Raw genomic sequence first — 14,237 nt, 5'->3', positions numbered from 1 at the left:
TTCCCTAACACCCTTTTGCTTTTACCTGTTTCTGGCTAATCTTGACTCCAGACCCACAGCAATTTGGTTGATCACTTCGCTGCCCTATGTAATGCCTGTCAAGTCCCTCAGTTGGAGGGTTATCAAGGTAACAAATGCTGGTCTTAGCACTGGCACCCACTTCCAGTGAATGAATATGAAGATAATTGTCATTTTTTTAATTTCCCTTAGTAATTCAAACATTTTAATTTTTTTGTGTTCCTTCTGAACGCTTATGCTTTTCCCACTTTTTTTGTGTTGCCTGCTCTTCATTTGCATTCCTGTTTATAAATAGCCTATCTTTTTTTACTCTGTACTTCCATTGCTAAACTGATTATCCTGTTTTTCCTTTTCCTCCCTTCAGTGTGACTTTCCTACCCTACATCCCTCTTTCACTCTTCCTAATTTATTTTTGTTTACTTTTATTTGTATTATTAAGCTTGTACTTCAATTCCATTGCTGTTTGCATGTAACCATTTTTGTAGGACACTTCTCGTTTTTCCCACATACATTTTCCTGACTCTAATCATTTCATCGTGGCTTGATTTACATAAACTACCTGCTCTTTTTCAAGCACATGGCTAATGAGTTAACCATGAGACTACCAATAGAGATGTTCTGCTTTAAAATTATTTTCCAATCCCTAAAATTTATTGCTTCATTCTTGACATCTTGGGCATTGACTATTACTTGCTTTTCTTTCCCCTCTATTATTTTTAATGAGTTGAAATGATATATGCTTTAACCTCACATCTCCAGCCTTCAAAACGTTGTAGGCTGTTACAGTGAAGTGCAAAGAATTGCATGAATCCTTCCACTGAACCCCTATTGCAGCTAATGTTTAAATTCTGTTATTAATCTATCCCGTGTTTGTTATTGATATTTGACAGTTAGTTTTGTGGAGACTCTAGTGCCTACAGAGGGAAGAAATTCTAGAATCACATTCTCATCATTACTTCTGTGTAACTGGGCTTGACAAACAGATTTGCAGAATGCACTGGCATTTAGTGTGATGGGTTTTCTGACAACGTGCACTAATTCTGGTATCCTTCCAAAATGTGGACAGTATTTTGGCAGCAACATTAATGAATGTATAGGGCCATGAGTTGCTGACAAAATTATTCACAATATTGAACTGTCATATTCCAAACAAAATATTAAATGTGTCTAATTCTTTTTCCTTTTTTTTCCCCCCCAAGGTAAAAACTTGTACACAAATGAATATGTGGCAATTAAATTGGTAAGTTGGTAATTATTGTTACTCTTTTCAGCTGCTGCAGTAACTGGGCCCAGAGTAATTTCTTGTTTGCTTTTTTTCAATGTTGTGCATTACTATCTGTAATCATTTGCTTAAAAATCACCGTTAGTATTGTGTATGTAGTATTGTGTATCAAGCTAGCTAGATAAAGTGTTAGTGACTTTCAGCAGTTATGTTTTAATACTTATTCATAATAAGGGAAGCTGTAAGAAAAATAGAGGAAGTAGTTTTAGTATGAACTTTTTTCCCCCTCTACACGCAAACCTCAGTATTCTGACAACACTGTGGCGTTCAGAGATAAGATATTTAGTTCTATTCTTGTATCTCAGTTGTATTTTAAGTTTCTGAAATTTTGCTTGAATTCATACTTTTTTTTAATACACTGTATGCAGCATCCCAGCAAATGTTAGCCAGGAAAGATCTAAACTGGCAGATTTGAAACTGTGGTGTGGCAAATTAGTGTGACCCCCTAATGTAGGAAGGATTGATTTACCTTAATTTGCTGCAGCAAATTTCAGAATGTCTTTCTTTTAACTAAAATAATCTTAACAGTTGGTTTGCCTGCTTGTTTGAGGAACAATTGGTGTGTTTTGGAAAAAATGTTTATTTTTTATAAATTTGCCACAACGTATTCTCAGATATTCATCACTCGTTCTTCATCCGCACTGGCTCACTGGCCTTTAAAATTCACCCCTCTTTTTCAAATGCTCTGCAGGTTCTTCTCCCTTTCTTGGGTAATCTCCCTGAACCTGCAACCTCCTGAGATTTTTCCAGCCTCTCAAGAATCCCCAGTTTTCATCACTACTGTGCTCCATCTGATATTTTCTTCTGAAATTTCTCCTCCTCCAATACACAGCCATTACCTCCTCAAGGTCTACTCCTTTGAGCAAGATTTTAGTGATCTAAACCAACACAATTTTTGTACAACTTTATACCAAAGTTTGTTTCTTTGAAGTGTATGGGGATATTTTACTATGTAAGAGGTTGCTATGTAAATGTTAATGCTTGTTTTTTTTAAAAAGTGTTGCTTATTTGAATGTAAACTTTTTATGCAGAATTAATGGTTAATTAAATAGCTTGCCCCTGCATCTGTTTCTCAAGTTTAGGGTGGATGAACTGCTAAACATTTAATGTATTCTTTCTAATGGGATTGCAATAACCAAATGAAAATCCTCAGAAGTGAGCCCTGCCATAAAGTGAATGAAGATTGGAACCAGGGGAGAAAAGGGGGCTGAATTTCATGGGCAGTGGCAAAACTTCTGAATTCATATGTGTCTGATGAATCATACAGAATGGATGCTACAATTTTTATGGATTTTGTGTTTAGATTGATGTTTTGTGATCATTGTGCTACATATTGATATTTATTTGCAGATCAAAATATTAGATGTTTTTCTTTGTGATAAACTTTTGCAATCTTGAATATAATTTATGTAGCTCATGATGATTAAGTAAAGCCATCATAATTGGGATAAGCTCCAGGGATCTGCTCCACTGCAAATGTGTGTAGAAAAATTAGCACCCACGCTAGATCATGCTAGCGATCATTTCTGGGTGGTATAGCAACAATCAGGAGGTTTCCAGGCACTTCTGTGTGCATTTCACCTGAGTGCAGCTGATTTTTGCCTGGCATCAGTTGTACAGCAAGTGACATCATCATGTAACTCTCGTTTCCTCCACTACGGACAGAAATTGGAGCTTTTGTGAGAAATATACATCTTCCATTATTATCTCCAAAAATACCCCAGGATCACTCTGTATGGCATTTGAAAACAAGATGGCAACTGAGGGATTGGCGCAGTGAAATAAGTTTCAGGTGGTGGACTTCTGACCTACAGTAATCAGAGTCAGGTTTATTATCACTGACTTGTATAACACAATTTGTTGTTTTGGAGCAGCAGTGCTGTGTAAAGACATGAAATTACTATAAGTTACAAAATAAATAAATAGTGCAAAAAAAAAAGGACTAACGAGGTTGGGTTCATGGGCCACTCAGAAATCTGATGTCAGAGGGGAAGAAGCTGTTCCTCAGTCATTGAATGTGGGTCTTTAGGCTCCTGTACCCTCCTCCCTGATGGTAGTAATGAGAAGAGGGCGTGTCCTGGATGGTGAGGGTCCTTACTGCTGAATGCTGCTGCCTTGAGGCACTGCCTCTTGAAGATATCCTTGTTGGCAGGGAGGGTTGTGCCTGTGATGGAGCTGGTTGAGTCTATAACCCTCTAGCCCCTTGCGATCCTGTGCAATGGAGCCTCCAGACCAGGCTGTGATGCAACCAGTCAGAATGTCCTCCACTGCATATCTATAGAAATATGTAAGAATCTTTGGTGACATACCAATTCTCCTCAAATTCTGAATGAGGTAGAGCCACTAGCATGCCACTTTCGAGGTAAGATCGATGTGTTGGGCCCAGGACAGATCCTCTGAGACGTTGATGCCCAGGAACTTGAAGCTGCTCACCCTTTCCAACGCTGACCCCTCAATGAAGACTGGTGTGTATTTTCCTGACTTCCCCTTACTGAAGTCCACAATCAATTCCTTGGCCTTGCTGATGTTGAGTACGAGGTTGTTGTTGCGACACCACTTCACCAGTCGGTCTCTCTCACTCCTGTACGCCGCCTCAACACCATCTGAGATTTTACTAACAACAGTGGTGTCATCTGCAAATTTATAGATGATTGTGCTTAGCCACACAATCAGGAGTGTAGGGAGAGTAGAGCAGTGGGTTAAGCACACATCCTTGAGGTGCAACTGTGTTGATTGTCAGTGAGGAGATGTTATTTTTGACCCCCACTGACTGTGGTCTCCCTGTAAGGAAGTTGAGGATCCAGTTGCGGAGGGAGGTACAAAGGCCCAGGTTTTGAAGCTTGGTGTTCAATACTGAGGAGATGATGGTGTTGAATGCCAAGCTGTAATCGATAAACAACAGCCTGACCTATGTTTTGCCAATGTCTAGGTGCTCCAAAGCAGAGTGGAGAACCAGTGAGATTGCATCTGCTGTTAGACCTGTTGTGGCGGTAGGCAGACTGCAGTGGGTCCACGTACTTGCTTAGGCAGGAGTTAATTCTAGCCCTAACCAACCTCTTGAAGCACTTCATCACAGTAGATGCAAGTGCTACCTGGTGATAGTTATTGAGGCATCTCAACCTTTTCTTCTGGGGCACCAGAATGATTGCTGCCCTTCTGAAGCAGATTGGAACCTCAGCGCAACAGTGAGAGGCTGAAGATGTCCTTGAACACTCCAGCTAGCTGGTCAGCACAGGTTTTCAGTACCTGGCCAGGTGTGCCGTCGGGACCTGATGCCTTGCAAGGGTTCACCCTCTTAAAGGATGTTCTGACAGATCTCTGGGTTGCCGGATGCCGTGGGGGTTCAATTCAGTGGAGCTCCCCTCAATGATCGTTGCCTGCCTTATTACAATCATTTGTGATTTCGAGGCAATGGGCACTGGCCCTTTGTTCAGTGGGCAGCCTGTAGTAGCTTGGATCACGTGTATCTGTTGTCCCAATTCATTGTGTGTTGGCAGGGCTTGACCCAGACACACTGGGAGGATCACGGCCTCTCCGCTACATTTCCTCCCCCATTCACAGCAGCCTTTCCCGACCCTGTACTGTGGCTGCATGGAGAACATTCTTAAACTGTGAGCTCTGCATTACAGACCCAACATGGGCTGCAAAGGTCTAATGTTAAGTGTACAATTCAAGTGCTGGATGCCCTATTGATACTACTTGTGTATTTTGGGATGTTTGGCAGATGTTTTTTTTTGGAGAGGGAGTTTGTGCTGCAGGAAACACATGTTCGGCATACTGAAAGGCTGAACTCTAAATTCTTGGCATCTAGACCTTCATGGAAATTTTTTTTCACCAATGTGCACAATGTCAAAGGTGTTGTGTGGTCAGTTGTTAACACCCATCTGTAAATGTACCGAGAAGGTGGTGGTGAGCTTTAACTGCCGCAGTCCATGTGGTGGTTGTTCTCCCACAGGGCTGCTGATGCAAAGTTCCAGGATCTTGATCGACAGTGATGAAGGAATTCTAATTGTGGACAATGTGTGATATGTAGGCAGAGTTGTAGATGGAGGCCCTGTTGTGATGTCCTGGTGCTTTTACATGTTCCAATGCAAATGGACAATTGCGGTTAACTGATGCTTGAGGGTTCACTTGGCCACAAAAGATGGTTATTATACAAATGCTTGAGAGGGTAGGTGGAAGAGGTCATGGGCCTAGGAGCAACTGTTGAAGACTTGGTGTGTTGTGGTAGTGCTGCTTGTAATTGATGCACTGCAGATATGGTGGTGGAAAGGATGACTGTTTAAAATGGTGGATGAGGCGGCAATCAACTGGGCTCAGTGGTGTGGAGCTTCTTGAGTGTTGTTAGAGCTGCACCCATCCAGGCACATGAAGAACAAAAGTGATGTTTTGAACAAAAAGGAAGTGGATTGTCACTATCCACTGACAGCCATCACCGCAGCTGAACCTGTGATCACAGTGGAGGACGTAAGATCAGTCTTCCGAAGAGTGAACATGAGGAAAGCGTCTGGCCCAGATGGTGTCCCGGGCCATGTGCTCAGATCTTGTGCTGATCAGCTGGCGGACATATTCAACCTCTCCCTGCTTCAATCTCAGGTTCCCTCCTGTTTTAAGAAGACCACTATCATCCCGGTACCAAAGAAAAGCAAGGTAACATGCCTCAATGACTACCGACCAGTGGCTCTGACATCCACCATCATGAAGTGCTTTGAGAGGCTGGTCATGGCACGCATCAACTCCAGCCTACCAGACAACCTGGACCCATTGCAATTCGCCTATCGCCGAAACAGGTCTACGGCAGATGCCATCTCCCTGGCCCTTCACTCAGTTCTGGAGCATCTGGACAGTAAAGACACTTACGTTAGACTATTATTTATTGACTACAGCTCTGCCTTCAATACAATAATACCAAGCAAGCTTGTCACCAAACTCTGAGACCTAGGACTCAACATCTCCCTCTGTAACTGGATCCTTGACTTTCTAACAAACAGACCGCATTCAGTGAGGTTAGGCAGCAATTCCTCCGGCACGATTATTCTCAACACTGGTGCACCTCAAGGCTGCGTCCTCAGCCCTCTACTCTACTCCCCATACACTCACGACTCTGTGGCCAGATTCTGCTCCAACTCCATCTACACGTTTGCAGATGATACCACCGTTGTAGGCCGTATCTCAAACAGCGATGAGTCGGAGTACAGGAAGGAGATAGAGAGCTTAGTGGAATGGTGTCATGACAGCAACCTTTCCCTCAATGTCAACAATACAAAAGAGCTGGTCATTGACTTCAGGAAAGGGGGCGGTGTACATGCACCTGTCTACATCAATGGTGCTGAGGTCGAGAGGGTTGACAGCTTCAAGTTCCTGGGAGTGAACGTCATCAACAACCTGTCCTGGACAAACCATGTGGATGCCACGGCCAAGAAAGCTCACCAGCGCCTCTACTTCCTCAGGAGGATAAAGAAATTTGGTTTGTCCCCTTTGACTCTCACCAATTTTCACCGATGCACCACAGAAAGCATCCTATCAGGGTGGTTCACGGCTTGGTACGGCAACTGCTCTGCGCAAGACCGCAAGAAGCTGCAGAGAGTTGTGGACACAGCCCAGTGCCTCACGGACACCAGTCTCCCCTCCTCGGGCTTTGTCTTTACCTCTCATTGTCTTGGTGTAGCAGCCAGCATAATCAAAGACCTCACCCACCAGGGACATTCTCTCTTCTCTCCTCTTCCATCGGGTAGAAGATACAGGAGCCTGAGGGCACGTGCCGCCAGACTTAAGGACAGCTTCTACCCCACAGTGATAAGACTATTGAACAGTTCCCATATACAATGAGATGGACTATGACCTATGACCACATGACCTCACGATCTACCTTGTTGTGACCTTGCACCTTATTGCACTGCACTTTCTCTGTAGCTGTGACACTTTACTCTGTACTGTTACTTTTTTTTACCTGTACTACATCAATGCACTCTGTATTAACTTAATGTTACTGCACTGTGTAATGAATTGACCTGTAAGATCGGTTTGTAAGACAAGTTTTTCACTGTACCTCGGTACAAGTGACAATAATAAACCAATACCAAAGAATATTTCGCCATGCTCCAGACTTAGATTTTATAGATGGTGGAAAGGAAGTTATTCTCTGCACAACACTTGACCTATGACTTGGTCTTGGAGCCACATGTTTACATGGCTGGCTGAGTTATTTTGAGCAGTGATCGCTGGGATGTTGATGGTCAGGGTTGACTCACTTATGACACAGAAGGAGGCAATTCACCCCTTTGAGCCCTTGGTTGCTCCAACTGGAGCAGTCCCACCTGTCTGCATTCCCCTAATCCTCCTTCCACTGCACATTGCCACTTATTTTCTCATACATGCCCATCAGCTCTTAGACTTTCTTGCCACTGACCTACACCAGAGGGTAACTTACAGCAGATAATTAACTTGCCAGGACATCTTCGGGATGTGGATTGAAACCAGAACATTTGGCAGGAGCCTATGCAGTCACTGGGAGAACATGCAAACTCCATATGGATGGTAGCCAAGGTCAGGATTGAACCTGGGTTCCTGGAATTGTGAGGCAGCAGCACTAACTGCTGCAATACCATACTACCCTTTGTGTTGGTGATGCCATTAAATATCAACAAATGTATTTTTTCTCCCTTGCTGGCAAATATCATTGTCTGACATCTGTGTGCTGTGGAGGTTACTTGCACCTTATGACGTAAGCCTGAATGTTGCTGAGGTCATGCACATGGGCGCAACAATGATAGTGCTATACTTCTGAGGGTATCCTCATTGTGAAGTCCAGATATTCTTCACAGGAATGTGGAGAACATTTGATGTTTACAAGGCGTTATTTCAGGTTTTCAGAGGGGAAAGGCATAGAGGGATATGGACCTAATATGGCTAAATGAGATTAGTGTAGATAGGCAACGCAGTGGGCATGGATGAGGTGGGACAAAAAGGCTCATTTCTGTGCTGTGTGATTCCGTGCGAATGTGGTGGTTACTCCTGCCCTTAACATCATGGGCAGACCATCTGTAACCAGTAGATTCGTAGGGACAAGCTCATAAATTTCTATGTTTTGTGTTGGCACTCTGGCCCCATCTGGCAATTTGCCTTTTCAGACCTGCCCAGCTTGGTTTCAGGTTATATCACTGAGTTAGTCACCTTGGGTGATAGACACCAAAGTCCTTCATCGAGAGTACGTTCAATGCCTTTGTTCAACGTGGAGGAGTATTAATTCATTGACAGAAGTAAGGTCGTAGGTAGGTAGTAATTAGATGCGGGTTTCCGTGAGTAGATTGAAGACTCTTCTAGACCACTCCGCTGCTGCCTTTTGAGTCCTGTTGTTGGGATGGTGATGGAGAAGCCCAGGATATTGGCTGAAGTATGATTCTGTGAGACTTGCTTGGCTAGCTTGTGATTTAAGCATATCCCCAAATATTTATGTTGATGACTGGTGGGTTCGGTTGAATTCAGTTGGCTCTGTTATATTCAAATCTGGTCCTTCAGGTTTTATTCTTAAGTTTTGTTGTATTTTGGCATGACTAAGTGTCTTGCTAGGTAGGCCAAAATAGATAAGAATCTCATATTCACATTTCTAAATGACACTTGTGAACCTGATCATCTTATTATGATCTGGTAGTTTTAAGATTTTTCTTCCCCTCTTGATGCTCTGTTTTCAAATTATGGATTATTTGATTAATCTCACTTAGATTTCTAGTTCATTAGTACAGGCCTCTAGGTGAATAAAGTATCCACTGTATCAACACTTCATTAACTTGTTCTAACTGGAACGAAGAAGGCGGTTTCAAAATTCTCTGGATCATCAGAGGCTGAGGGCTGGCCTGATAGAAGTATATAAAATTATGAGAGGCATAGACAGGATAGATAGTCTTTTTCTTCCAGGGTGGAAATATCAAATATTAGAGGCATAGCTTTAAGGTGAGAAACTGAAAGTTAAAAGGAGATGTGAGGGGCAAGTTTTTTTTTGCACAGTGTGGTATGTGCTGGAAACCTGCTGCTTGGGGAAGTGGTGGAAGCAGATACGATCGCAACATCTAAGAGGCCTTTAGATAGACATGTGCAGGTAGGGAATTGAGGAATATACATCATGTTGCAGGCCTATGTGCATTTTAAATTGACATTATGGTTGGCACAAACGGTGTGGGCCGAAGGGCCTGTTCTTGTGCTGTTTTGTTCTATATTCTCTCTTCTAAGTGCGCTCTAGCATCACGTGCCTGTGCAAAGAAAGCAAAATGAAGTAGCAGTTGATTTGTCCTCTTAAACGTGAGAGGCTCTATTTTATGTATGCATACTGTGCTATTGTATATAATGTACTTTGCCACCCAGTCATTTAAAAATAGTGCCTTGCAATATGTTAGAAACTAATCATGGAATATTTTCTGTGTGTTGCAGCCTCTTGTGTGGTGTCTTTACTGTTATCTGGTATCTGGGACTTGCATTAAAATTGAAAACAGGGAAAGGTTAAAAAATTCCATGTACAGATGTTTCTACTTTAAACACTGCAGTGTTCAAGCTTATTGAAATAATGACGTTACATTTATTAGATATCTTTAACGTAGTAAAACGTCCCAACATTATTTTATAGCTCATTGCATTTTGTTGAATGAAAACTTCTCAGATTCATTGATGTGACAAGGCACAATATAAATGCTAATATTATCAAGCTTTGTAATGTTTCTTGCTTGTGTGTTTAAATTAGCATGTCCTTTTTGCACTCAGGAACCAATGAAGTCCAGAGCACCACAACTTCACTTGGAATATAGATTCTACAAACAGCTGGGATTGGGAGGTAAATTCATGTTCTGTTTTACATATAAATATTCTAAGTTCCAGTTAATATTGTTGCTTTGATGGATGATCGTGAAGAATCATGGTAATATTATTTGGTAAAAAATTATGGTGACTTGTTTGTGTGATTTAGTAGGGTGTTTTTTATTTGAGTTGTACTTGAAGACAAATTGCTCAATGTTGCGTCTCATAAGCCAGGAATGAGAGTTACAGTTTGCTTTGTAAAACTCTAGTAATTTTGTTTGGAGCTGCATTACAATTTACATTTACCCCTCGTTCAGAAAATAGTTTGAAAAATGCAGGTAATATAGCAACAGTGTTTTCTGTCTGTTTCAACACTGATGTAATTTGTTTGTTAGTGGAATTGAGCCAATTATAGGGCCAAGAAGTTCTGACAGTAATTAAACCTTGAAATAGGGAAGAAATATTCTTTCAGAGAACTTGTGTATAATATTATTGTCACTTGGCACTGAAAAAGAATATTGATTTAAATTTTGAATGCCTGTTTATTGCAACTTTCTTTCCTAGCAGTGATTGTCTAAAACAGTTACAAAAGCAGCAGCAGTTGTGTGTGTTGAGGAGGTCTTGGTAAGAGTGGATAGAAAGCAACTAGTAGATGTGTTATTAATCAAATGGTGTTTAACAAGATGCGTCACAAAATGTTAGTTCACAAGATAAGAGCCCACGGTGTTGGAGGACAAACAATTAACTAAGGATAAACGATTAACTAACAGGGATGAATCAATGAATAGGGATGGGGTGAAGTACATTGTCAGGTTGGTGAGCTGTGACCAAAGGGGAAACACAGGGATCGTGTTGGAACCGCAGCTATTTACAATATATGTTAATGTCTTGGAGGAAGAAAGGAAATGTATTGTAACCATATTCTGAGATAACATAAAGGTAGGTGGGAATGCAAGTTTCAAGGTGGATACAAACATTTTTTTATATAGATATTGATGGGTAAACTGAATGGACAAAAAAGTTGGCTAATGGAGTATAGAGTGAGAAATGTGAAGAACAAATATAATTATTTAAATGAAGAGAGATTTCAGAAAAGTGTAGCACATATGGATTTGGGTTCCTAGTGCATGAAACACAGAAAGCCAACAGATGAATGCAGCAGGTAATAAGGAATGCAAATGGGTGCACCTTCTACTTGCTTCTCTTTTATATGTGGATCTCAAACCATCGTCGTCTCACCCCACTGTGTGCAACTTCAACATCTCTTTTTAAGGATTTTCTGTGCACTTTTACATTCTTCAGCTTCGTGCTCTACCTTGTCCCCTCAAAGCATGCATTTAAAGCTTTGGTTTGTTTCTCTTTTGGATTTTTGAATGCTTCAATAATGATCAACAATTTGCTCCTCCTTGGTGCTGACAGGGTATTTTCTCCCAAGCCTCAATCTGCTGCTTCTCTTATCCAAGGAAGTGTTTCAGTTGGCAACTCCTAATGGCCTGTTTAGTGGCAGGCCATGAGGAGGTGCCAACTGAAACATTTGGATAAGAGAAGCAGCAGATTGAGGCTTGGGAGAAAATACCCTGTCATACACTCTCTTTGACCAGGCTTATTTTGATTTTCATTTTGCTAAAGACAGTATGATATCTGTAGAGGAATTTTAAAGCTCATAAAGCATACAATAAAGCAACAGATATAGAAATTTGTAATAAAAAAATTGAAGAAAGTTAAGATCATAGTGTGACTGTAGTCCAACAGTAGCGAGGAAGACCAGTTAAGATGGAGTGAAACATGATTACGCGTGGGTGAGGAGCAGGGTTCCTGGAAGAGAGGCTTTTTTTTTAATGCACTTTGATTGTCTTTGGAATTCAATTAATCTGAAGTTCTGATTTTAAATCTTAACACATTTCCTGTAAGATTAATACATAACAACAGTTGATTGGTGCAGAAAATGAACTGAATAAAGGAAGTGACTGATAGCATTTCTGGCTGGTTCAGAGGTGCACTCATTGAAATTATAGTAATAAAGCAGCACCTTGTAAACTTTGTAGATTATTTCTAGAAATGTTGTGCTGCTCATCAACTATCCAGGTTTAACTCAAGTTGACTTTGTTTTGACTACTAACCATTAGATTTTCTTATCCATTTATAGAAAATAGAGAGCAGCAGGGTTACTAATTATGTAAAAGCAAGTAGACTTTATCTTTTCGGGTGATCTTCAATTCTGTATCCAGGCTGCTTCAATGGTTTGCAAATATTGACAGATGGAAAGTAGGCTTGATCCCTGTGTCAACTACTGACAGAGCAAACTGCAAATTTGCTATCACCTGCAATGTAGGTGTTGGAATTGCTGCAAGAGAAATAGGCTACAGATTATTTCTGGAGTAATATTCAATCATTAAAATGAACAAAAGCTGAAGTGAAATTGGAAATTTCAGAGTTGGATTTGATTTTAAACCAAGTTTCTGATTTGTGGCTAAAAAAAAAATGCTTTGAGAAATACTCCAAGAAAAGAACAAATTTTCATCCTAATAAAGAAGTGCTTCACAATCAAATGAGAAATGATGGGATTCCCTCCTGTAGTATTACTTAAACAAGCAGTAGCAGCTTGTTCTTATTAGATAACTCTGGTGTCCTAAAAAACAAAAGCAATTTCCAGCTTCCATAATTGCTCACTGATCTCTGTGGAGAGTTTCTCAGATCTGGATCCAATTGCCGATCTGAGTGATTGGAGTGGAGTATTTATAAATAATTTGACACGCGTTCTTCATGTTGGTTAAGTATTTTATCTATTTAGTGCTGGTTATATAGAATCATCGAGTTAGAGCACAGAAACAGGCCCTTTGGCTCAACTCATCCATGCTGACTCGGGTGCCTACCTGAGCTTGTCCCATTTGCCTCTGTTTGGCCCATATTGCTCTAAACCTTTCCTCTCTGTAAACCTGTCCAAATGCCTTTTCAGCATTGTAATTGTACCTGCCTCTACCAGCTCCTCTGGCAGCTCGATCAATACATCCACCACCCTCTGTATGAAAAATCTGTCCTTTGGGACCCCTTTAAATCTTTCGCCTCTCAACTTAAACCTATGCCTTCTAGTTTTAGACTTCCCTACCTTGGGAAAAAGACTTTTTTTACCCCATCTATCAAAAATGTATTTTGTAAGTTATAAATTATTTGAACCTTATGGGTTAATTCTTGTTTCTGAAAAGGTTACCAGAAATACTCTATAGTCGTAAAATTCCAAACCAGGTATGTTGCTTTAGTATTTAATATACAGGGCTTGTCTTAGGGAGAGCTTCAACCTAAAGCGGGACAGTATGAGGGATAGTGTTTTCAAGGCAGGTGGAAACACCCATAGGAGTCCTCCACAGTGAATCTGAACTCCATGATTCCTCATGACATCAGGTACAGCATGGATAAAGAGATCTCATACTGATTATTAATTGCCACCCTTCCTCAGCTGATGAATTTTTACTGTCTATATTGAACAGCATTTAAAGGCTGCAAGGTCACTGAATGGACGGAGCAGGGACCTTGATCTTTTTCATTGAGTGGGCTGGATTGTTGGAAGAGTGGGTTGCAGTCTTATGTGACTTTGCCCTCATCGACTCACTTTATGACTGCCTAGCCCTTGTGCAGGAAAGTTCACATTTTCATCCTGTGGAACACAGCTGTGCCAAATGGGGCAGACAAGTTCAGATCTCACAGTCCAAAATGGGGCTTTTATAAGGCCCTATGATCATCAAATGCAACAGAATATTTACAATCTGTAAGCCGGAACTGGCACATCAACCATATCTTCATCATCATTTGGCTTTGGAGACCACTCTTGACTACATAGAAATTATAGAAGGATGTACTGAGTAGTCACCCATAAGCAAAAATAATGCAGATGCTAGAAATCTGGGGAAAAAACCCAACAAGAACTCTGAGAAGTACTCAGTGTGTCAGGCAGCACCTTTAGATAGGGAGAGAAAGAGTTAATGTTTATGATCAACAAATAAAACTGCAGATGCTAGAATCTGACACACAAGCAGAAAACGCTGGAAGAACTCAGCAAGTCAAGCAGCATCTATGGAAAGTCTTTGAGCTAAAATTTTAACAGATTTCTCTTTCCAGAGCTGCTGGTGGAGTTCTTCCAGCACTTCTGGTTTTGTTT

General features: G+C 41.1%; 1 protein-coding gene across 10 annotated transcripts in view; it reads left to right on the top strand.

Moving 5' to 3' along the window:
* Positions 1-14,237, top strand: part of LOC127572438 (casein kinase I) — a 180,866-nt gene that overhangs the window by 38,543 nt on the left and 128,086 nt on the right. For all 10 annotated transcript variants that reach the window (XM_052019701.1, XM_052019699.1, XM_052019695.1 and 7 more), the window contains exons 3-4: positions 1,218-1,258; positions 10,052-10,121. In XM_052019701.1, the coding sequence (XP_051875661.1) occupies positions 1,218-1,258; positions 10,052-10,121 (111 nt within the window). The remainder of the gene's footprint in view (positions 1-1,217; positions 1,259-10,051; positions 10,122-14,237) is intronic.

This window comes from Pristis pectinata, chromosome 7 (genome assembly GCF_009764475.1).
Source record: "Pristis pectinata isolate sPriPec2 chromosome 7, sPriPec2.1.pri, whole genome shotgun sequence".
Taxonomy (NCBI): Eukaryota; Metazoa; Chordata; class Chondrichthyes; order Rhinopristiformes; family Pristidae; genus Pristis; species Pristis pectinata.
The sequence above is the reverse complement of the archived record's forward strand: the minus strand, read 5'-3'. Positions and strand labels throughout refer to the sequence as shown.